Raw genomic sequence first — 26387 nt, 5'->3', positions numbered from 1 at the left:
TTAATATCCCTATCATTTTCTGAGTCCGCTCATCATAACTCGTATCAATGCTTATGATTATGCATGTATACAAGGACCTAAATGTAAAATAAATTAATCTAATACATATATAGTAGAGAGGGCTAACTTTTTACATCTTCCTCCACTATCCACAACAAAAACAAAATGCTGACACAAAACTATCCAGGATTAAACCAGAATCAATAGAAGAATGATTTAGATTGTTACCAAAACAAAAGAAATGATATTGAATTTTAGTGAACATTACTCCAAGAGTCACCTTATCAACCAACCGGCTAGGATGTTGAAATGCAGGCCGTTTTCCCCATTGATGAAATAAAAATGACAATGGATCTGTCTTCCATGTTAAACCTGATAAGATAGCAACAGCATACAGCGCCTAATGACTATAATAATATAGATAATATAGATAATAACCTGAAGAAAATTTATCACTTATTTAAAAGTAGAAGTAGCTCTTCAGCAAACTATTGTTCAAGGCTATGTCAGTTATCCCTTCGAAACAGCGGGAGATATCATCAATTTTCTTAACATCTCCATGAACCTTCTCATCTGATGTTTCCAGTCCCATTGAATTAGAAATAATTTTAATTGAAATTACCAAATCTCGGGAGACCGCCTCACTCTAATAAATTAAACAAACAAAAAGGTAATAGATCAATACAACATGTTCCTGACATAGGGCGCAAGATGAGAAAAACAGCACAGACATCTATAACCATCATTAAAAGACATAATAAACAGCCAAACTAAGCAGTAACTAACATATACTCAATCAAGAATGTATACTCCAATATCTGAAATTCAGACAAGAATACAATAAAAGAAGGAAAAACAAGGTTTAGTACAAATAGGAAATTCAACCATAAATTCAAATCATCAGAATAACCAAAAGAAAAGTTAACTGAAAGCGCCTGTGTCTCCAGAAGATGACCTGGAATTTCATTAACGTGAAGGTTGGAGTAATTGAAAGTGGCACCAGAAGCGTTAGACCAACAATAATAAAAGGATTTGTGAATGTGAAAAGGCCATTACCTGCCAACTGGAATCCATGATGACATACACAATATACAACTTCTTTCGAGCACGAGTCATTGCAACAACATATAAAAGCCTACGCTCCTATTCATGACAAGATTTCCGAAGGGAAGAAAGCTAAGAATATAATGAAAAAACAGACTTATTACAAGGCTCACCTCAAGAGTTGTTGCACCTTGGTGAACACCATTATATTCATGAAGCGAAGGAATTTCATTATCATTGGCCTACAACCAACGCTAGCGTCAAAATGCTAACGAACTCATTATTAAAACATAAATAAAGTCTTGATGAGATTCCACATCAGAAGGCAAAAGCAGAAATAAAATGTTGAAGTTTACATCTTCATGAGTTTTGGCATTATTATTTAAAAAACAGAGAAATTCGAGTCTCAATTAGCTGAATGTGTTCCACAGTAGATACACCCAACTTGAAAATGTCACTTGTATGCCTAGTTTGTTGGTGCTGGAAGCACCAGCTAATTGAACCTGTGCTTTGATATTGGCAAAGGGTTCCTACACAGTCCCTGATCACAGAACAAGCCAAGCAGCTGCAAAGCAATAAATAAGTCATTAAACTATTAGCATGTCATCATCCACCAGCTTGAGAATATAAATCTTACATTTCACTTACCTGGATAGGATGACACAAGGTCCAGAGTCATACAAGGCCAAGCCAGCAATATCATTTTCCTCTTCAAGTTACAATGATATTCTTTTTGCATTTTGGAATTTTACTAACAACTAATTGCGTGTCAAGCTACGATGATGGTGCATACTGAAATTTGATGTCTATGGTTGGCCTTGTTTTCATTCTGAAAGAACTGTATGATACAATATTAGATAGACAAGTGGTGTTTCCCTAGGGTATTACGCTTTACAATATTGCTCCCTGAACCTTTTTGAACATTGTCTCATAAAGAGGTTCTTCATCAACTACCTGTCCTTTTCAAGTCCATCCGTAGTAGATAAAAATGAGTCTATTTCCGTTTCATGTCAAACTAGCGACACATCATGACAATGGTGAATTGGAGATGGGAGGATGGATATGAGAAAATTCTTCAACAGGAATCATAATTTTGGAACTGCATTATACTAACAAGGTCACACTTTGGCTTGCATTGATGCATGCCGAGAAAAATTTAGATTAAGAATAGGACTATAATAATTAGACAGTTAACTGAAATTAATTGTTTCGTACTATAGCAGACTGATACTAACAATTAAATAGAACTAAGAGCACTTAGCGAGAAGAAGAAAGATGGTTTTTGTGTGTTTTGGTTTGAGGTTCTAGTGGCCTTTTTGTAGAAAATATCAACTTCTCCTCAAATTCCATTCAAAGGGAGATAGCCGCTAACAACCATCCCTCAACCGTTGCTTAGTTGACAAACTCTAATCATTGGGCTAAGCTCCATTTAGTTAACACTACCTACTTTAATTTGTCTTCATTTTTGCCTTCTTCACACACACACACACGAGTATAAATTATTATTCTGATGAATTTAATTGTATATGATCAATGAGATCTGAAATGGAATTCATTAAAAAGGAAGAGGATTTTATTTATAAGAAAGGAAAAGGAAGAACCTTTAGGAAGTTCAAAAAGTCAAGCTAAAGGAAAGGAGAAAAGGTTTCCATCTCCATATGAAAGTATTATTATTAATTTCTTTTATCACACATTTAATTTGCATTAACTCATGATTGCCCTTACAAGTTTTGTTAATTCATTAATATTAGATAATAATTGAAACAAAAAACACAAAGAAACATAAGAGATCAATTATAGATGGAAAAAATAAATACATTGAAACGTGTAGAGAAAATTAACACAAAATAATACTTGGAATGCAAATTGCACAATACTTAAATTGAGTGAAAATGGAGCTGCAATTTCTATTGGCAGATGCATTTGCATACCTTCACGATGAAAACAACATCCCATTCTAGACCTTTTGACAGAAAGAAAAAAAAAATGTGTTCAGCTATATCCTAACCATCGATGTCAATATGAAGGAAATAACATTGTTAATTACAAAAAATGAACCTGGTGAATAGTTGTCACTGTAACAGAGTTTTTATTTTCTTGCCTACTAGATCGAAAATTTTCTGTTTCTCTCAAAGTTATGAACTCAATGAAGGACTTGAGTATGCTTCAACAACCTTCTTCTTTGCTAATGTTTTGATCTTCTGAATCAGTGTTCTCAAAAATGGCCTAGGAGGCCGTATAGGCGCTAGGCATCAGCTAGCCGCATCGAAAATATGCTAGTCGGCCAACCTAGGTGCCCTTGGCCCCTAGGCGGGATTAAATGGGCCTAGGTGCCGCATAATCAGTTGAATCATCTAGGCACCGTGGAAATAGTATAGGTTTTCATGTTTTTCTTAGTTTGAGCTTTTAAATTTAAAGTCCAATTTAAAAAAATGAAACGTAACCCCTTTCTTTTGTTGGGCTTAAGTTTTATAAATCCTAAACTCTGGTCCAACAAGAAAAAAAATAGGTTGGATGTCAACAAGTTGAACAATCTAGTATTTATCCAATTTAATGCTAGATTGTTGAACAAATTTAAAAAAAAAAAGAAAAGAATGTTGATGTCCTTATTGCAAAAGATGTTTCAAATGCAAAGGTTGGATTGTGGATGATGGGGAAGATCATGAGGTTGAACTAGGTTTCGAGATCACTTGGTAAATGGTTGATGAAGCAATGGAGTAGATGAAAAACTACAACCCTAAAGAAGCTCTAGAGTGACAACTTCACGAGTATGATTTTGCATCCAGAGAAGAAGAGGAGGATCACAAAGATGTATTGAGTTTGTGTCCGATGAAGAAAAAATTGTTGAAAATTATGGAGAAGTAGAATAAATTTGTGATATTTTATTAGTTGTGTAAATTTGAACTCATTTTAAATTAGATGTTATTGTGTTGGAGTTACAGAATATGATTTATTATATAATTTATGTTGATACCATGTAAATCGTCTAACGGCACCTAGTCCCCACCTTGGAGGCCTAGGTGCTAGGCATTGGTCCAGTGCCTGACTAGCACCTAGCGAATTTTAGAACCTTGCTCTGAATTAGTAAAATGCATGGACAAGAAATCTGACAGACTGACACAACATCCATGAAATATTGAACTACCTGCCAATGATACTAATTTTCAGTAAAATCAAAAAACTGTAAGCACATATTAGATAAAAACAAGAAAAATACAATATAGATTGAGCTGTGCATGATTCTAGTTCCTTTGCATATGCATTCTTTATCTCCAGGTTTAACAGTGTAAGTATGCACTTTGTTTATCTGTATCTGTATCCTAGGAGAATAGCCACAAAGATATTCAAGCATAATTCATAATTTTAGAGATAAACTAAGGATTAAAAAAAAGTGACATAGAGGCATTGTTTTGAAAAGGTTCCAATCGCACAAGAATCATTCAGGCTAGAACAATATAGATGGTTAGATTCTAAGTCATGCTCAAGTTGGTATTGCTTAGATAAAACTATTTTTTCCCAACAAACAAACAAGAGGAGATTATATATATATCGCTCAGAACAACATTTGTAATTTTGTTATATAAATTGGCATTGGTTCATTGACATGAATCATTGAGTTATGTTTTTTTTGTGTATTATCTATATCGCTTAGATTCTTTTACAACATATTTACATGATGTTGAGAATTAATTATGGTGGTTTAAATTTTTGTTTATAAGATTGATGAAGTTGATTAATTGGATGCAGTATATGGTATATGTGAACTTATTTTTTCATGCCATGATATTATGAGCAATATAATTATTAAAAAAAATAATGATAATGGATCACATGTTATGTAGTGACTCGACAGCATATTGCTCACATAAGCTTTGAAAACCATGCAGAGAATTTTGTGTAATACCTTACAGATTAGTTTCAGTATGAAAACCTTGCAGATTTAAGTCGCAAGGAAATCTTTCATCCACAAATAACAAATGGTTCCCTCAATTTTCTTGGCCTCAATGGGAATAAAACAAAGGTTAAAACAAAAGAAAGCATTTGTAGATTCATCACAACATAGTTCCCATTACCTGAGCAATTTGTTTTGACAAATTTCTAATAAAAGAAAATAACCAGAATTTACAACCATTTAGGGTTTATCAATTCAGGGAATCATTATCAGCATCACCACTACCATTTTATTTGAAAATCAACTTGAAATATTTAGTTCCACAAAGTTGCGTTCTTAGATTAGAATCAGTACATAAGCTACATATACAGCATGTTCGAGATCAGAGATTAAAATACCGTGCCAAACCAATCGAAACAAGCAAAACATCTGGTTTCACACACCGATTGGCATTGGCACGACCCCAATACTAGGCCCCGTAGCAACAGAGAGGCGTCACGCGCGGAGGAGCCATGCGACCTCACGGCCACTGCGAAGAGGTCATGCGACCTCGCGGCCGCTATGGAGGGGTCGTACAACCTCACAACCGTTGTGGAGGGGTCGTGTGACCCCCGCGTCTACGGCGGAGGCGTTGCGTGACCTCGCGTCCGCCGTGGAGGGGTCGCACGACCCCCGCGGTCACGCCGGAGTCATAACGCGTAGTCACGCGACTTTCTCACGTGTTGCTCACACTATTAATGACTGTGGGAAGCATCCACCCTCAGTCCATTATTTGTACACATGGGATTAGATTAATCCCATTGAAACTCTTTACATATATCCTACAAACTTAGCTTCATGTCACCAGACATGCTCATGCATTTTTTAATTTTTATTGGCGTGTTTTGTTCTAATTGTACTCTTTTTAGTCGAGGACAGATCAAGTTTATTTCACTGTGATGGACCCCAACAAGCACGAGTTAGGGTTGAGTCAAAGGTGGGACAAGAGAATTGGAAATCATAATAAGCTATAAATCTTTATTATATTATATCTTCAAGATGTGGAAAATTAAAATAAAACCTGTGTTTGCAAAAATTGCACTTCATCCATTGTTTGAACAAAGAAACCAGTTGGAAGGCACATTAGAGGAAAAGAAGCAAAAACATTGAAAGGTCAGGGGATATTCATCAATTGCTTGTAAACAAGTTATTGGGGAGGTCGGAAAGCAGTAGTTAAGCTTTGAACAAAGGAATTGTAGTTGTACTAGGTGATGCATCAATAAAATCTCAACTGATTTACATGTTGATGAAGAACCTAAACAAAACAAAAATAAGATGGGGAACGAAGAATTGGCCTTATCTTCATTTGCACAGAAGTTCTTGCGCCACAATGGTGCACAGCAAGGATTTGATTCCCTACAAAATATGTAATAATGTCCTAAGGAACATAAGGTAATGCCAACTTCATGGAGGTTACATATAGATCTTTGGAAAACAAAACATCAGGAAAAAAACACATTAAGATAATCTAATTTGAAATCCAATCAAGAATGTGTCAATATGAACTACAAAAACATTAAGAAAAACAATGAAATAATCAAATGGACATGTCTTGCACAAGCATAGTCTAAAAACTCGATCAATTCCAGTCCGGATTGTTGGAGTTGAATTGGAATTTGGAATCAATCAAGCCTCGTCTAGTTGTGACTAATTCAGGGGACATTTGACCAAAAAACTTATGATAGAATGTAAATCAGAGAAAATTACATGACTCCGTCTCTTCAATCAAGCCTCTTTTGGACATAGCTTCTAAGATAAACTATGGATTCCCTCTCTTTAACATATTTTTTATTAGCCAAACTATGAAACTTGTGTTGTTAATTATCTATTGTTATTGTGGTTTTGCTTTTCCACTTATTTTTGGGTGGATTGCATAAGATAGTAACAATACATATATAGGCATTAATTTGCAAACAATAAAGGTACGCAGGCTTACACACTTTTCTGCATGTTTCCTGCAAGCTGAAAACAAAATGAGTGAAATGTGCTGATTTCAATTTCTTTTGCAACTGCTTTTCCAGCTACTATTCCAATTTGATCCCTCATCTCTGATGCAGCAGCAATTGTGAAAGTCATTGCTAGGATGTTGGATGGATCAATTCCCTGAGAGAATACAATCCAAATAAGGAGCTAAGCAAATGAATACCCTTACAAATATTATCAATCATTTAATATTAGTCATGATTAGGATCCACATACCTATTTAAGCAGTGTCAGCACACGCCAAACCATTGTGGATGTCTGAACCATTGCATCCATCAAAACCAAGAGAATAATAAGTATAGTTCAGTGAAAACGGAGCCAAGAGATATACCTTTCCACTTCCTGGACCAGCAACAATCATCAATGGGACTGAAGTGTCACTGCAAGCAGCTTCTCTCTGCGCGTCATTAACGTTTTTCTAATAATCCCAGTACTTATGCAGCTTCAAAGACTCATCGTCAGCGTCCCCGAATAAACCCCTCAGCCTACATGAACCCAAGTCCTTGTATCCGCCCACTACACATCCCTTATTTTCCACCGCCTCCTCACCTAACCTTTCCTTCTTCACTGTTGACCTCTTTTCACATATCGCGTCCACCACGTGCAGAAATGCCTCGTCCAGGTCGTCATCAAGAATGCTTTTTTCTGGTATCATGGTTCCGGAAGAAGACGGAGTCGAGCAGCCGTTTGTGATGTCAGAAAGCGGAGCCCTTTGGCGGCATCTGTCAAATACGCAGTGAAAAAATGCTAGCTCAGCAGGCAAACCAATCCAATAAAAGGAGTAGAATCGAACAGAAGGAGTTGATTACTTGGAGGAGGAAGAGGGAGGCGAAGGGAAGAGTCCGTCGCGGGATCTCTTGCTAACGACGAGGAAGGGTTTGTTCGCGCCGAAGGCGCTGAACCGCCTTGCCCAGCAAATCTGCAGTCGACGGCGACCTGGCGATTGTTTTCGCCGGAGCCCTCAATCTCCCGGAACCGATTAGGACTATCGGAGTCTGACTCAAGTTTTATACCATGAAATTGGGCCTTGATCCCAATTTCATTCCTCATTTTTTAATGATCAAATTTAGTCCTTCAATTTTTAAATATTTTTTCAAATCAATCCTTCCATTAAAATCCCTGTTAAAATAGATAAGAAGACTTGTTTAACCGGTAGAAGTGACCGGTTGCTTTTATTCTTGACCTATTTCCCTAATTCTAGAGATGACTTAGAAATCGCAAGACTTACGCCTTGTTCATCGATGTAAGGAGAGGTAGCGTATTCTTACTATCGTTATCATTCTTTCTCCTCTCTACTTCCATTTCACCCTCCAATATGTCTCCCCTCCCCTCCTCTCTCACCATTTTCTCTTTGTATTTTAATTTTAACTTATCATTCATCTGTTACATATATAACTATGCAAGTACAGTTAAATCAAAAACCCCTCCTTTGGTACATACCTACCGGAGATTTTGGAGCAACTCTGGCAAGTTAGGTCAACTTTTATTGTGTGTTTGCTCTTCATAACAGGTATACTCCTCAAATCTTGTAACATAGAAAACATAAGGTTCCCGACAATAACATTTCTTAACTTCGTTTATTGGTATTATGTAAAATTTGAACTTCATTAACTCAATTCGTACAAAGTTATTTAACATAAAAATGGATTGTCATTTTGCATTTAAATGAAATTGAATTTGCAAATGATTTTAGTCATGGTGGCAAAAAGGCGAATTCGCTCGCCCCTATCGCCTCCGCCAACCCATCCCAGGGTCAACACGGAGAAGGTAAATCATGAGCGACTACTAACCTTTGAAATAATGACTAACACATAAGGGAGACATTTACCTCGGCTTTATCGAGATTTGAACCTCATACCTCATGGTGGCAACACCTTATGTGCTAGCCATTAGACTGTCCCGAGGGGACCCAAATGATTTTACTCATGCTCATTGATATGAAGGGTAATGTAATTCCATTATTTTCTTTTCCAAACAGAGTAATAAAGAACTAGTGAAGAAGTCAAGCTTCTGTACATTGTAGAGTATTTTGTTCTCCGTGAAGTAAATTTATTGATATCACGTTGGCTCTCCCCTTATTTAATGACTCAACGTAGTTAATCTTGCTTGAATCACACTCCAAATTATGGTAAGATATACACAAATGAAGTATTTAATGTTTTGATAATTTACTATGTCATAATTTTCGTTAATGCATTGAGTTATTAATTATCAATTATGCATATTTTTCTAGCACTTTGAGGTCAACTAGATTTCCTTACAATTAAGCTATATTATAATGGAGAGATGAAATTTGGTCTTCATGACAAAAAATATATTGGTGGAAAATTTGATTATTTTGACTATATTGATAGGGATATTTTAGGGATGATTGAATTGTGGGGCTATCGGAGGATATAGAAGACAAGCAGTCTATCAAATTTTGACATAAATTTGGAGAAATATTGAAAGGTGGAAGATATTTGGAAAATAACACAGATGTTATGGATATTATCCCCCATATTCCTAGTGATTATAAGGTTGAGATATACATTGAATAGAATGATGGTCAGGTTGGGGAGCATACTGATTAGGATGGAGACAGATGTCATGGAATCTTAGACATAATACTGATGAAAATGTTGATGAATTTGAAGAAAGTGATTATGATTTGGATGAAAATGATAGGTTGTTTGGAACTTTTGTGGATTATGATGCAGGAGTTAGTAAAGAGAAAGACATGATTGATGATGGATACATATCTGATGAGTTGCTTCATATGATGCAACAACATGAAGGGGATGTTGATTGTGGGAATGATGATGGTTTTGGGGATACATTAACTTCTGATTATGATGATGAAATACGAGATTTTCCTATTTATGATAAGAAGATTGATTCCGAAAACCCACAATTGAAGCTTGGGCTGATTTTTAATTCGAAGAAAGAAGCAAAATTTACAATTAAGCGTCATTGCATCAAAAAAGGAATATCAGTTATGTTTGTAAAGAATGATGGCAAGAGGCATAGAGTAAAATGCAGAAACAATGATTGTGGATGGTTAATTCATGTTTCAATGATGACCAATGACAAGTGTTGGCAAGTTAAAACTTTTGAAAAGAAACACAACAATTGCATTTGGAGGGTTGAAAATAAATACATTACCTCAAGTTGATTAGGGAAAACATTTTCCAAAAAAGTTCATGACAAATCCCAAGTTAGGAAGCCTTGAGTTCAAGAATGAGATTCGTGAATCGAAGAATACAGAGGTTTCTAGAAAAGTGGCATACTTAGCGAAGAGAAAGACATTGAGTTTGGTCAAGGAAAGTATTGAGGAGTAATTTGGTAAAATTAGAAATTATTGTACTGAGTTGAAACAGACTGATAGAGATGCCACCATTATTTTGAAGTTGACTGAGGGTGCAGTTAGACCAAGGTTTCAAAGAATGTATATTTGCTTTTCTGTATGCAAGTTAGGATCCAAGATCCATGTAGACCCATCATTGGTGTTAATGGTTGTTTTCTGAAATCAAAAACGGGTGGACAGTTATTGTCAACTATGGGATTGGATCCAAATAATAACATATTTCCAATATGTTATGCCTTATTTGAGGGAAAAACAAAAGATACTTGGATGTAGTTTTTGCAATTGTTAGATGTTCACATAAACTTAGGAAATAATTATGCATGAACATTTATGTCTGACAAATAGAAAGGATTGATTCCTGCTTTGGGGAGTTTGTTTACGAATGCTAAGCACAGATTTTGTGTACGACACATGCATAGCAACATGAAAAATGATGGATATAAAAGCATGGCAATTAAAAATGCTTTGTGGGATGCTGCAAAGGCGATGAGAGTCCATGAATTTCGTAAAAGGATGCAGCAGTCGAAGGAGATTGATCGTAATGCATACAAGTGGTTAGTAAAAAAGTATGAGAATCATTGGAGTAAGACATTTTTCATCACTATCCCCAAATGTGACATATTGTTAAATAAAATGTGTGAGTGATTCAACAGTTTGATTTTGGATACAAGAAAGAAATCAATAATTGAAGTGTTTGAAGCAATCAGAAATTTGTTAATGTTCAGTTAAATCGTGAGAAGGCTGGAAAATGGAATACAAGAAACCGTCCAAGGATAAGAGCTATCTTAGCTAAAATTTCTTTGGAGGTTGCCAAACTAATTCCTATGAAATCAAATAATATGCACTTCCAAATTAAGGCAACAAGCAGTTAGGAGCAACACACGGTGGACCTTTCTACAAATTCTTGCAGTTGTAGACAATGGGATTTAATAGGTATTTCATGAAAGCATGCATTATGTGCACATTGGTGTAAACACGAAGACTCTAAGGCTTTTGTTAGTCACTACTACAAGACTGAAGCTTACAAGAAATGTTATTCAAGATCGATAATGCCAATTAATGGACTTGATTTGTGACCTGATTGTCTGTTTCCACCTCCACTTCCTCTAGTTTATAACAAGAATAAAGCTAGAAGACTGGCCAAATTGAGAAGAAGAGAACTTAATGAACCTCCAGTAAAAAGTCATACCAAATTGAAAGCTTCACATAGACAAAACAAATGCAAGAGATGTGGTCATTTAGGTCACAATCAAAGGACTTGTACAGATGACAAAAACATAAAACAAGAGGCAAATTCACAACAAAGCAATGTCCAACCAACAAACATCGATTTGGTACTCAACGCAAGGGAGAAATTACAAGTTAATTAAAAACATTCTCTAAAAATAGTTTCTTAAAGTTTTGTTAACATTCATAAAATTGAATAAACGTGAAGAAACTAAGAACAATTGAGATACAGATTGGAGGGAGCTCGAACACCTTATCTAATGTGAATGTAAGTTTACTTGATGACATATTATGCATTTGCTTTCATGTATTAAATTATTAAACATATTGTTGAAATGAATTTAGGTGGATTAATCTACATCATTCAGACACCATTGTTTGTCAAAGGTGGTAGAAATTATACCACAATCTCTAGACTTCAATCGATATTAAGTGATTCATGCAGACAAGTTCAATCAATGTCTCAAGCAGTGTCAAAGCCTAGGTCTAGCCCAAATATCTTGAAGAAGAAGAGAATAACTTCATCACAGTCTTCTGTCAGCAAGAAATGATTATTGCTTGTTTTATGAATTTTGGATTTTTACTTTTGATACTGGTGGTTGTATATAATTGGTACTAGTTGTTGTTTTGGTGTTGATGGTTCTTATGTTTTACTTTTGGTACTGGTGGTTATGTATTGGTACAAGTGGTTGTTTTGGTGCTGATGGTTCATATGTTTTAGTTAGGTTCGATGTTTTAGCTAGTGTTGGAGTTTATGGTTTGGAATGATAGATATATGTTTTGGTGAATACTTTGCACTAGCTTTTGCATGGGGAACTTGCTCATTATTAGCTTTCTTCCAACCTTATTTTGTATAAAGGTAAAATGGATCTTCTAATACACGTAGACTATGCTCCTTGATTCAAGTAATAAAATGCTAGCATATTAACTTTATAGAAATCCATTTTATTTAAATGCATCAAGAAGCATAATCTTACTTTGTACATGCTATGGCAGAGAGAACTTATGGCATAGGCTTCTAGTTCATTTGTTTAAAATACAAAAAAAATCATTTTTATAGTAATTAAAAGTTTTTAAATAAACCATATCACTTGCTTATTTCTTAAGATAAAAGGGACCATTAAATATTAAAATCATAACTAATAGATCATTTAGTTTGGTAACGAGTGATACAATACAAATATTACTAATAGATCATTTAGTTTGGTAACGAGTGATACAATACAAATATTAATATCTGAGAATAACATTAACTAATCACACAATTGAGTAGTAACAATAACAAGTTCCATCTTTTCATATATTTTCGCAACTATTGTTGTGTGATCATGATTCTCACGTTCTACTCCTCTCAGGACGGTCTAATGGCTAGCGCATGAGGTGTTGCCACCATGAGGTCTGAGGTTCGAATCTCGGCAAAGTCGAGGTAAATGTCTCCCTTATGTGCTAGTCATTATTCCAAAGGCCAGTAGCCGCCCGTGATTTACCTCCTCCGTGTCGACCCTGGGACGGGTTAGTGGGGGCGCTGGGGGCGAGCGTATTCACATTTTGCCATCATGATTCTCACGTTCTAACTCCAGTTGAGCATCTTGTAGCTTAGCAATTTTTTTGGATTCGTTAGGTGTTTACTTGAACTTGAACTGAAATTTGAAGTTGAAGTCAAAGAATTGTTATCACTAAAATTAAATGAAGCAGTTAAAGACTGTTTTGACTGTGTCTTTCAAATTGTGTCATAATCTTTTTCTGCCTCTTCTTTGCTCCAATATGATTTGTGTAAAGAACTATTAAATTTATTCACTTCATTATGTGTTTCTGTCCAACTATCATAAATATCAGATTTACGTCCAACAAATATAACATATATTTTGCTCTATATTAAAAATAAATTTAAAAAAATATTATTTCCAATGAGTAAAAGTATAAATTACATTAAAAGATTAAAATTTTCAAAAAGGCTCACCATTTTAACACAAGTCACCTTAACAAGGCCAACTATGTCTGCATAATATAGTTAATATTCCATGGTTACAATTTTTAAATGTATACACAAAAGCTATAATACTACAATAAAATAATAGTCAAAATTACTTGGCAGTGCTTAATGAGGGAGTATATGGGCTCTTGATCAAACTTCCAACTCTACAAACTTTTAAAGCTTCCCTTTCGCACTTCGAAAACAAAATAACATAAAAAACTAGCATATTTTTTTCTTTTGCAAAGTAGGACACAGGTATTGAATCGGCGTAACCTTGTGGGAACATTGGAAAGAGTAAATCTTTTTGAGAAAAGGAGAGAATGTGAAACAAGGTAAGATTAAATTCTACCAAGTGCCTATAGCAATCAATCATTGACGAAACTTAGTGATAGATAAATGATAAGCTAAAATCAAAATAATAAAGAGAAAATGATGGGAGGGGAGGGAAGACATGTTGCAGGGTGAAATGGAAGTAGCGAGGAGAAAGAATGGCAACAGCGACAAGAATATACTGCCTCTCCTTACATCGCTGAACAAGGCATCAGTCTTGCTATATCTAGGTCATCTCCAGAATTGGAGAAATAATGTAACAATAAAAGCAACACATAGGTCACTTCCACTGATTAAACAAGTCTTTCTATCTATTTTAACGAGAATTTGGATTGAAGTATCGATTTGGGAAAACGTTCAAAAATTGAAAAACTAAGTTTGGTTAATTGAAAAATGTGGGACTAAATCGGGACCACGTCAAATAATGAGGGACTAAATTAAGAATTAACTCTTTAATAAATATATATGAGGGGCATAAGCCTATTTAAAACCCCACAGTCGTTCCCTCAATCGACCTTCGACCTCCTCTATTGCTCCCTCCTCCGAATCCCACCGTCGCCGCCGCCAACGAGCAAAATCTTTCTCCCACCGCAGGATGCTGAGAATGGCAGCTGAGGCTACCGTCGCGGCAGCTTCAGTTGCTGCTACTGCCGCGGCAGCCTTGGATGTCGCGATAAGGCTAATCTCTGAAGCGGTGTTGATGTCCATAGTATCCTCTGTCGCCGGACCTTCCAACGCCGCCACACCGACCTCCAATCCCACCGGCAACCGTCCAGTGGGCTCTCGGCTACCTGTATTCATGGGTAAGCACAGCAGATTTAGTGACATTGAGGATTGAAGAAAGTTAATTAACTGTGAAGACTGTGAAGCAAGAATCTTTTTCTTTGACATTTTTGTAATTTGGATTTTTGAATCAAAACTGCTATTGATTGGTATGCATTTTGTGTAAGCCAATAGTTTCAATACTATTTCTTTTCCTAAAAATTTTATCTCCTTACTCTGCCTTTTCAATTCTTGTGGTTATTGTTGTGTATATTATTTGATTGAATTGACACAGACAGATTGATAATTATTGGTTTGAAAGGAGACTAAAACATATGATTACTCTATTGTGAGATTCTTAGGTACAAAATGAAATAGGTAGGGGTGAGCATTCGGTTAATTTGATATTAATTTTATATAATTTTTTTTATTATTATTTTAAACAAATTTAGTTAATTCGGTGTTAACTGAAATAACTAATTCGGTTAATTCAATTTTAGTAAAATTTTGATTTGATTCGGCTAGTCAACACTAAATCGGTTTTCGGTTAATTTGATTAATTTATGGACCGAATTAACCGAATGCTCACCCTTAGAAATATATATCTAATCCGGGCACTAGGCACGGAAGATTTCTAGAAATCACATGATCTGTGAAGGACTATGGAGTCTCTCCTCCATTGACGATGTTGGATAGAAATGTCAGAAGCAAAGACAATGGATCTTCGCTAAGCGGTGACAAGGGAGATTCAGAGTCATCAGAAGCATTGCCCGCCTGGTCGCTACACTACTGTTTCTTCCTTTAAACTTAATCTATGGCAGTGTAAGAATCTGCACGTATAATTGATATGCTGGCACTCCCATTTCCTAACTTTTATAGGGCTTCGATTTGGGGACTCTTGCTTTGATATCTCCTGTGCAAGGTAAGACTGCTTTCTTAGCTGTGTTCAGGTCTGGCAGTTGCTCAAAGATTGGGCAAAAGTCGAGAATGGAGGACGTGCATATCTGCATTGATAATTTAGTGAGTCATCTTGGAGCTTCTGTCAATTTCCCATCTCTTGGTGCTTTCTATGGAGTGAGTTTCTGTTATCTATAGTTAGATTCATGCATTCGTAGGCTTCTTTTCAAGAAATAGTGTGCTCGTTGCCTACATGGTTAATGCCATTTATTGCTCCTTCCATCTTATACTTTGTATCTTTGTTTCAGTTAGAATTCTGTTGTCAGATACTGAGATAAAGCAATTAGTATTTGCAGGTTTTGACGGACATGGAGGATCTAATGCAGCTTACTTTGTGAAAAATAATATCCTCAATTACATAATTGACGACAAGGATTTCCCTTGATGGATTAATTAAACCAAATTTAACTTCCCAAGAAAAACCTCTTCATATTCATCTTCCTTGCACGTTGAAAATTAAGTGACAATAAAACTTCCTAACAAAACCCTTCATTTCCTACAATAATTTTGGTTTTCAAAGAGTCACAAATTAATGTTGTCTTTGATGTCTTCTTTAATGTTGGTGTGTGTTACAAGCAACTCAAAAGTGTATAAAAGGAGAAGAACATGTATTGTTTTACATATGTTGGACCCCGTGGTTGTTTTGATGTGATCAACCAAGTTTAGGTTAGGTCATGTTTATCTGATCCCTGTGTCTAAGTGTGTAGGAGCTTAGGAGCACAGGAAGTCGAGTGGAAGATGCAGCTAGCGAGAAGGACGGCACAGGAAGGGAGCCGACGGGCCCGGTGCGTCCGAAGGACGAGAGAGCTACAGAAGAGTACACCTGTAGACGTGAAGAACGTGCACGGCGTTCGAGGGATGTAAAGCCAGGACTGAAGCTGCTCGAGGAGAAGGCCGGGAATTAGGTTCGGGTGAGCCCTATTCCGGTTGACCGAAATCACCCAAGCAAACCGAACCAGAGCAAGTTAACCAGGAGTTGATTTGACAAGTGTTCGATCGACCGAACGCCATGATCGGTCGACCGAACCCCTATCAACAGAAGGCAGTCATTAGCAACCACCAGCCACGTCAGCAACCAGCCATTGGCTGAACGGTCGACCGGACCCTCTGATCGGTCGACCGAACCAGAGATAAACCAGAAGACTTAGTCGAGCATGTTGATCGTGCCAGCTCAGGGAGACCGTTGGCTGATCGGTCGACCGAACGCAAGGATCGGTCGACCGAACCTGAGCTCGATCCACAGAGCCTGCATCCAGATGGAAAGCTGGGAGAGTTCATCAGGTTCGGTCGACCGAACCAGGGGATCGGTCGACCGATCCCTCTCTCGAGTCAAACCCTGATCCCGAAGATCAGGAGGGGCTCTAGATGAGTCTTGGAACCCCTATATAAAGGGGTCTCGAACAGAACAATGGACAACGAAAATCATCAACTCTGTAATTCTTTTCTAAGCAATCTCTGTGCTCTTAAAGTGTAAAAGGCTTCTCCGCCTTCAAAGAAGGAGACTCTTTTAGTGCGCCTTTCCACCGCCTTGTATTAACAACCGTCTCGATTGTAACCAAGTTAAATAGCTGAGTCGTCTCTATTTTCTTTTCTGTTAATTACTTTAATTATTTGTGTTGCTTTATTTTAGAGTTGAAAGTTTCAGGAGGGTATAATTTTTTATTGTAGGCAATTCACCCCCTCTTGCCGGTCCCCGCTGCACCAACAACATATGCTAGTAAAACCAACAAAGTTTGACTTCCTCTTATTCTTCTTCCTCCTCTAAATATACTCTGTTCCTTGGTTAATCTTCCATCAATATGGTATCAGAGCGATAGCCAACAATCTCGTTTCTCTTGTACCTCGATTCAATGGTGAAAATTTTGATTATTGGAGCACTCTCATGAAGTTATGTCTTGAATCACAAGACTTATGGAGTGTTATTGAAGAAGGAGTACCGGAGGAGGAAGATCAATTAACCGAATCACAAAGAAATATTTTGAAGAACAAGAAGCAAAAGGATAGAAAGGCTCTTTTTGAAATTTATCAAGCCCTTGAAATTTCAGTTTATGAAAGGATTTCAAAAGCAACGAGTGCTCAAAGAGCATGGGAGATTCTACAAACAACTTATTCTGGCCAAGACCAAGTGGAAAAGGTATGCTTACAATCTCTACGAGCAAATTTTGAAAAATTAGAGATGAAAGACAATGAAAAAGTTTCAGAGTACTTCACACGAACCAGTTCCATTGTGAATCAAATGGCATCAAACGGAGAAATTATGGAGACCCAAAGGGGGTAGTAGAGAAAATTTTACGAAGTCTAACAAACAAATTTGATCATGTGGTAGTTGCTATTGAAGAATCACAAGATATTTCACTAATGTCCTTGGAAAGTTTGTAAGGAAGATTGGAAGCTCAGGAGGTTAGAATTCTTCATCGAAGTCCTCTTATCTGTACTTCAAATCAAGCTTTGAAATCCCAGTTCACATCCACGGGAGGTCGTGGCTCTTATCGTGAACGTGGAAGAGGTCGGAATCAAAGAAGAGGTGGTAGATTTTCTTACCAGCAGTCACAAGAAAATGGAAAAGAAGAGTCTCAAAAAGAGGAGAGACAATTTTCCTATAATTTCCAAAGAGGAAGAGGATGTGGAAATTACAAAGATACAAAACCTTATATTGAATGTCATTATTGTCATAATCCAGGACATAAAATAAATGATTGTTGGGAAAAATATCCTGAGAAAAAATGTGAAGCTGGATTAGTACATAAAAATGAACCTCAAAATTCTGAAACTTTACTGATTGCTAGTGATGGAAATATTGAAAATATTTGGTATTTGGATAGCGGAGCAAGTCGGCATATGACTGGTAATAAAAGCTTATTTTCAACCCTAACAGAAGCTAACCATGGGCAAGTAACTATTGGAGATGCTAAGTCCTACAAAATTGAAGGAGTAGGAGAAATCTCTTTCAAAACAAAGTCTGGAAAAATTGACAAAATGTCTGAGGTATTTTATGTTCCTGATTTATAGAGTAATCTACTTAGCGTTGGTCATTTATTGAGAAAAGGTTTTGATATTCAATTTGCTGATAAGTATTGCACCATAAAGAAGAAAAATCAGTATGTAGCAAAGATCAGTTTGGGCTCAAATAATTTATTTCCTCTCAAACTGGATATTATAAATGTTGCATGTTATCTTTCTGCTAATGAAGAAATTTCTAAGTTGTGGCATGACAGATTTGGGCATCTGAATTTTCAAAGTTTGAAGGAGTTAGCAAGTAAAAATATAGTTCAAGGACTTCCTAAAATTGATGGAATAAGTGAAGTCTGTGAAGAGTGTCAGCTTGAAAAGCAACATCGAGAGACATTCCCATCTAAATATAAGTGGGAATCACATTCACCGTTAGAACTTGTCCACACAGATCTTTGTGGACCTATACGTGTACCATCTCTCGAAGGTAACTTATATTTTTTATTATTTGTTGATGACTACACCAGAAAAACTTGGATTTATTTTGTTAAAGAAAAATCAGAAGCTCTCTCTTGCTTTAAAATCTTCAAAAATGAAGTGGAAAATTTTTTTTGTTATCAAATAAAAAATCTGAGAAGTGACTAAGGAGGTGAATTTCTATCTTCTTTATTTGAAGAATTCTCTCAAAACCATGGTATTAGACATGAATTGACAGCTCGGTATACATTGCAACAAAATGGTGTCACGGAAAAAAAAATAGGACAATCATGAACATGGTCAGATGCATGTTGAAGAAGAAAATTTTATCAGCTGAATTCTGGGCTGAAGCAGCATCTTGTGTCGTCTACCTAATCAACAGATCATTGACAAAAAGGTTACAGAATTCTACTCCAAATGAGGCATGGTACGGAAAGAAATCAAATGTTAGTCATTTAAAAACTTTTGGTTGTCTTGCATATTCTCATATTCCTGATGCTTTAAAAACTAAACTTGATGACAAATCTGAAAAATGTATTTTTATTGGATATAGCAAAAGAAGCAAAACTTACAAGCTTTACAATCCAAAAACAAAAAAAAAAATGTGATTAACAAGGACATCCGCTTTGATGAAAAAGCTTCTTATGTTTTCTCAGATTCGACAGGTTCATCAAGTTGGAAAATTCTTGAATTTGAAGATGATTTTTCATCACCACAACCTGATGTTCCTGAAATAAATGCCTCCATCACCATCACAAAGAAGAACAAGAAGTTTGAGAGACATTTATGATGTGACTGAAGAAGTCAATATGACAGATCAAGTCTATTTTGCTTTCTTTGCAGAAGAAGATCAAATCACATATAAAGAAGCATCAAAAGAAAAGAAATGGGTGCATGCCATGAATGAAGAGATAAGCTCCATTAAGAAAAGTGATACATGGGAGCTCACTACTTTGCCACTATACAAATCTCTGATTGGTGTGAAATGGATCTTCAAGACTAAAACAAATCCAGATGGCTCCATTAATAAATACAAAGTAAGATTGGTTGCAAAGGGATACAAACAGAAAGAATGTGAAGATTTCAATGAGGTATTTGCTCTTGTTTCTAGACTTGATACAGTTCGATTAATTATTGCACTTGCTGCTCAAAAGGGTTGGAAATTATTTCAAATGGATGTCAAATCAGCTTTTTTAAATGATTTTCTTCAAGAAGAAATTTATATAGAACAACCTCCTGGTTTTGTGAAAATAAGTGATTAGGACAAAGTATATAAGCTCATAAAGGCTCTCTATGGTTTGAAACAATCACCTCGTACATGGTATGACCAAATTAATGATTATTTTATTAAATATGGTTTTCAAAGATATCTTTTTGAACATACACTTTATATCAAACAAAATTCCGAAGGTAGTTTTATACTTGTGAGTCTTTATGTTGATGACCTGATTTTTACTGGAAATAATCAGGAGATATTGACAAAATTTAAGAACTCTATGATGAGAGAGTTCGAAATGACATATTTGGGTGAGTTGCATCATTTTTTGGGCATTAGTGTTCAACAATCGAGAGAAGGAACTTTTATCTCACAAGAATACTATGCAACTCAAATTCTTAAAAGGTTCAAGATGGAACATGCAAACCCATGAAGATCACAAGAATATATCATTATGTATTAACTAAGTCTTAACATGTCTTGAAGGCTGCAATGAAAGAACTAGAAAATCAACTTCCTGAAGATTACAATGATCAAGTGAGCCAGAATGATATATTTGCTCAAATCATGGGACCAGATAGACCTGGTCGAGTACGTATGCTTGGTGATGGAATTAACCCATCTGATTTATGGGGAGTAGTTCCTAGTCGTGGCACATGCAATCGACTAGTTATGGAACAGAATGCAAAGTTAGAACAGATGAATGAACAAATCAAAAAGCAAGGCCAACATATTACAATGTTAGAAACAAAGATTTTTGAACAATCAAGCACAAATCCTCTTTCAAATTGTAATAATAGTCAACACATTTCATCGAGTAGCAATCCACAAGGTTCTATTCCATCTCATCCAACCTTACAAGTAAGATTTTTTTTTAAAATTTCTATTTTATGATATATTCCACACATCTTGAAAAATTGTTGCTATATTTTTCACTTTCATGTAGATTGGAAGTTCTGTCTTGATCAAAAGTTTATTTGATTCAACAAAAACTGTGGCAAAAGGAGTGCTCCTCAACATGGATCCAAATAATATAGTAGAGAGACAAAAACTAGGACCAAATTGGTGTGAAGTACAAGTACTAGTTGTCCTAGAACCCGAAGAAAATTTAATTAGACCTTATGATCTTTTACAACGGTTTGAGGATACACTTGGAGGACTGATAGCTTGACCTTGTCATTTGGTATGATTTAAACATTTTAGTGAAATATTATTAAATTTTTATATTTATCATGTTATTAAAATTTTAAATAAATATGAAATATATTTGCAGTTGGCAATATGCGAAGATTTTTATTAGTGCATATAGAATAATACTTTACATGTTTCTTATTCGGTATGATTTTCAATCTTTTACATTATGTTTATTAGGTTTATATTTTCATTGTTTAATTTACTTATACAAATTTATTGATTGTATTTGTAGTTGACAGATACTTGGATTTTGCATATGATGGTTGAAGATGGTTGATAGTAAATTAGTTGGTTTTTATTTTATAAGACTTTGTTAGTTTTAAAACTCAATGATTTGTTAGTGTTTAGTTAGCATTAGATTTAATACTTTTACATTAGTAATGCATTTGTACTTTTGTGATGATGGATGAATTATGATGATATGGCAAATGAATTGAATATTTTGGATATAAAACGTTTCTATTCTTATTGTGATGATGGTTAAATTGTGATGATCTGTAACTTTTTCTATTATGTGATAAATATTTTGTGTTTTGAATAAATATTATTAATTTATTGTGGTGTATTCTAAATGTTTCTATTTAATATTTTTATAAAAGATTATAATTAACATTTCATAATGTCATTATAGATTATATAAGATGACAGTTTAAAATATCCTTATAAAGTATCATTGCTAACATAATCTATTGTCCTTATATAAAAATTTAAAACATTTATAATTGTCAATATAAATTAGTTTAGGTGACATTTATATTTGCCCTTATTTACATAATAAAAAGGCATGCATAAATATCCATGAAATATACTTTCGTGACATTTTCGATTGTCATTATATTCCTATATTTAAGACACTTTTGAAGTTAGCATAAATATTTTATAATGACATTATACAAATGTCAGGAATACTAGGGGGTCTATGCTAACACCGCATTTCAATACATTTTTTGGTGATGTCACCATAGCGTTAGTGTCACTAAAAGTATAATATAAGGATATTTATGTGTGTCCTTAAAGACCTTAATTCTAATAGTGCCAGTCTCAACTCCTTGCATCACAGGTCTGAAACTAAGTAAGATTAGTGAAGGAAAGATTGTGAATTCAAAAAATTTTCATAGCTTAGTTGGGAATCTGATGTATCTTACTGCCACTCGACCTGATATCATGTACACAGTAAGTTTGATCAACAGATTTATAGAAAAACCTTATTCAAATCATTAGGAAGCTGCAAAAAGAGTTCTACGATATATTAAACGAACAATTGATTATGAAATTTTCTACAAAATACAAATGTCTATCAAACTTGTTGGTTATATAGATTGTGATCTTGCAGGAAGTATTGATGATTCTAGAAGTACCTCTGGCCATATTTTTAACCTTGGAAGTAAGGCAATCTCTTGGTGTTCAAATAAGCAACCAATTGTAGCACTTTCAACTACCGAAGCAGAATATATAGCAGCTTCTTCAGCTGGATGTGAACTTTATGGTTAAGAGGAGTTTTTGAAAATTTAAAATGCAAGCAAAAAGATCCAACAATATTATATTGTGATAACAATTCTACAATTTCTGTCTCAAAGGACCCAGTACTACATGGAAGAACAAAGTACATTCGCTTGCGATTTTATTTCTTAAGAGAATTCGTTGATGAAGGTGAAATTAATCTTGAATATTGTCCTAGCAATAAACAACTTGCTGATATTTTCACAAAGTCATTCGGAGGACCTATATTTTCAAAAAATATAAATGATTTTTTTCTTAATATTAAATTTTGTATTAAATATGATTCTTGAATCGTAAAAAAAAAAAAAAAAGCGCTCGAAAAAGGTTTTAAAATCAAGAAAGAAAGGGCCCCACGCACAGTCGTTCCCTCAACCGACTCTGAGGCTCCCCCCTCCGCCGCCCGCCGCCGCCGCCGCAGCCGCCGGCGAGCTAAATCACTCGCCCACCGAAGGATGCTGACAATCGCCGCTGATGCTGCCGTCGTGGCAGCTTCAGTTGCTGCTGCTGCTGCGGCAGCCTCGGATGCCGCGGCAAAAAAATTATCTGTGAAGCGGTGTCCACCGTGTCCTCCGCCGCTGGACCCTCCACCGCCGGACCCTCCACCGCCAGACCCTCCTCCGATCCCGCCTCCGACTGTCCGGTGGGTTCTCGGCTACCTGCATCCACTGGTAAGCACATCAGATTTCCTGAGGATGAGGATTGAAGAAAGTTGAATCTGTGAAGACTGTGAGGACGGAATCTTTTTCTTTTCTTTTGTAAAGACGTTTGTGATTTTGGATTTTTGAATCAAAACTGCTATTGATTTTTGATTTTTTGCCTGAGTTGCTTGATCACTTCTCTCTTTCTAGTCTCGTCTTCATCTCGATTCCATAGACAGATCTCTATCTCGATCTCGATTCCTCCTTCATCCATCTCCTCCTCTTCTCCTTCATCCATCACCGCCTCCATCTCCAGTTCCACGTTCGCCTTGGCTGCGTTAGGAATGCCACCATGGACGGGTGCGAAAGGATCATCATCTGCGGTGCCCATCCCTTCAGTATCAGCCCCCGCGACCTTGTCCGCTCCTCCAACTCAAGCAGCCATTTCTGCACCAAGATGCTACTTATCTTTTATTATGCATTGGCCTTACAGTTAGTATTGCCTTTTAAGTTACAGCTGACGGGATATTAGTCGCCTTTCACTTGCCATTGATGAATCTAGGATGACTGGAGAAGCCAAAATTGTGAGTTATTTCTTTAACTTATTTGCATAATCCTGAGACTTATGTGGGCTCGATCAAAGTATTTGACATGATTTTAATTTGCACCTTGGTGAACACCATGATATTCATGAAGCAAAGGAATTTCATTATCATTGGCCTACAACCAATGCAAGCGTCAAAATGCTAACGAACTCATTATTAAAACATAAATAAAGTCTTGATGAGATTCCACATCAGAAGGCAAAAGCAGAAATAAAATGTTGAAGTTTACATCTTCATGAGTTTTGGCATTATTATTTAAAAAACAGAGAAATTCGAGTCTCGATTAGCTGAATGTGTTCCACAGTAGATACACGCAACTTGAAAATGTCACTTGTATGTCCAGTTTGTTGGTGCTGGAAGCACCAGCTATTGAACCTGTGCTTTGATATTGGCAACGCACATTTTCTATCCTACACAGTCCCTGATCACAGAACAAGCAGCTGCAAAGCAATAGGTAAGTCATTAAACTATTAGCATGTCATCATCCACCAGCTTGAGAATATAAATCTTACATTTCACTTACCTGGATAGGATGGCACAAGGTCCAGAGTCATACAAGGCCAAGCCAGCAATATCATTTTCCTCTTCAAGTTACAATGATATTCTTTTTGCATTTTGGAATTTTACTAACAACTAATTGTGTGTCAAGCTACGATGATGGTGCATTCTGAAATTTGATGTCTATGGTTGGCCTTGTTTTCATTCTGAAGGAACCGTATAATACAATATTAGATAGACAAGCGGTGTTTCCCTAGGGTATTACGCTTTACAATATTTCTTCCTGAACCTTTTTGAACATTGTCTCATAAAGAGGTTCTGCATCAACTACCTGTCCTTTTCAAGTCCATCCGTGGTAGACAAAAATGAGTCTATTTCGGTTTCGTGTCAAACTAGCAGCACATCATGACAATGGTGAATTGGAGATGGGAGGAGGATGGATATGAGAAAATTCTTCAACGGGAATCATAATTTTGGAATTGCATTATACTAACAAGGTCACACTTTGGCTTGCATTGATGCATGCTGAGATAAATTTAGATTAAGAATAGGACCATAATAATTAGACAGTTAACTGAAATTAATTGTTTCATACTATAGCAGACTGATACTAACAATTAAATAGAACTAAGAGCACTTAGCGAGAAGAAGAAAGATGGTTTTAGTGTGTTTTGGTTTGAGGTTCCAGTGGCCTTTTTGTAGAAAATATCAACTTCTCCTCAAATTCCATTCAAAGGGAGATAGCCGCTAACAACCATCCCTCAACCGTTGCTTAGTTGGCAAACTCTAATCATTGGGCTAAGCTCCATTTAGTTAACACTACCTACTTTAATTTGTCTTCATTTTTGCCTTCTTCACACACACGCAAGTATAAATTATTATTCTGATGAATTTAATTGTATATGATAAAAGAAATCTGAAATGGAATTCATTAAAAAGGGAGAGGATTTTATTTATAAGAAAGGAAAAGGAAGAACCTTTAGGAACAAAAAGTCAAGCTAAAGGAAAGGAGAAAAGGTTTCCATCTCCATATGAAAGTATTATTATTAATTTCTTTTATCACACATTTATTTTGCATTAACTCATTATTGCCTTACAAATTTTGTTAATTCATTAATATTAGATAATAATTGAAATAAAAAACACAAATAAACATAAGAGATCAATTATAGATGGAAAAAATAAATACATTGAAACTTGTAGAGAAAATTAATACAAAATAATACTTGGAATGCAAATTGCACAATACTTAAACTGAGTGAAAATGGAGCTGCAATTTCTATTGGCAGATGCATTTACATACCTTCACGATGAAAACAACATCCCATTCTAGACCTTTTGACTGAAAGAAAAAAAAAAGTGTTCAGCTATATCCTAACCATCGACGTCAATATGAAGGAAATAACATTGTTAATTACAGAAAATGAACCTGGTGAATAGTTGTCAATGTAACAGAGTTTTTATTTTCTTGCCTACGAGATCGAGAATTTTCTGTTTCTCTCAAAGTTATGAAGTCAATGAAAGACTTGAGTATGCTTTGACGACCTTCTTCTTTGCTAATGTTTTGATCTTCTGAATTAATGTTCTAAAAAACGGCCTAGAAGGCCGTCTAGGCACTAGGCATCAGCTAGCCCATTGAAAATATAATAGTCGGCCAACCTAGGCGACCTTGGCCCCTAGGCAGGATTAAATGGCCCTAGGTGCCAAATAATTAGTTGAATCATCTAGGCACCGCGGAATTAGTGTAGGTTTTCA

General features: G+C 35.8%; 1 protein-coding gene and 2 long non-coding RNA genes across 5 annotated transcripts; 1 reads left to right on the top strand and 2 right to left on the bottom strand.

The window, feature by feature from the left end:
- Window positions 1-771: 771 nt before the first annotated feature.
- On the bottom strand, window positions 772-7950 carry LOC121997985. Of its 3 annotated transcripts, XR_006116407.1 has the most exons (8): window positions 7768-7950; window positions 7290-7680; window positions 7175-7216; window positions 6912-7078; window positions 1693-6331; window positions 1218-1609; window positions 1057-1143; window positions 772-955 (listed from the first exon to the last, which is right to left on the bottom strand). It is a non-coding gene; the product is annotated as an uncharacterized LOC121997985 (long non-coding RNA). The 3 variants fall into 3 exon arrangements; XR_006116406.1 differs by having other exon boundaries at window positions 1218-6331; XR_006116408.1 differs by having other exon boundaries at window positions 1218-6331; window positions 6916-7078.
- A 6490-nt stretch (window positions 7951-14440) lies between these two features.
- Window positions 14441-15940, top strand: LOC121995305 (probable protein phosphatase 2C 27). The gene is made up of 3 exons (XM_042549079.1): window positions 14441-14629; window positions 15478-15658; window positions 15804-15940. Exons 1-3 carry the CDS (start codon window positions 14441-14443, stop codon window positions 15938-15940), a joined length of 507 nt encoding a protein of 168 aa, XP_042405013.1.
- An 8250-nt stretch (window positions 15941-24190) lies between these two features.
- LOC121994397 lies at window positions 24191-26136 on the bottom strand. Its single transcript, XR_006115704.1, has 3 exons — window positions 26062-26136; window positions 25936-25974; window positions 24191-24249 (listed from the first exon to the last, which is right to left on the bottom strand). It is a non-coding gene; the product is annotated as an uncharacterized LOC121994397 (long non-coding RNA).
- Window positions 26137-26387: the final 251 nt, after the last annotated feature.

Source organism: Zingiber officinale, chromosome 6A (genome assembly GCF_018446385.1).
Source record: "Zingiber officinale cultivar Zhangliang chromosome 6A, Zo_v1.1, whole genome shotgun sequence".
Taxonomy (NCBI): domain Eukaryota; kingdom Viridiplantae; phylum Streptophyta; class Magnoliopsida; order Zingiberales; family Zingiberaceae; genus Zingiber; species Zingiber officinale.
The sequence above is the reverse complement of the archived record's forward strand: the minus strand, read 5'-3'. Positions and strand labels throughout refer to the sequence as shown.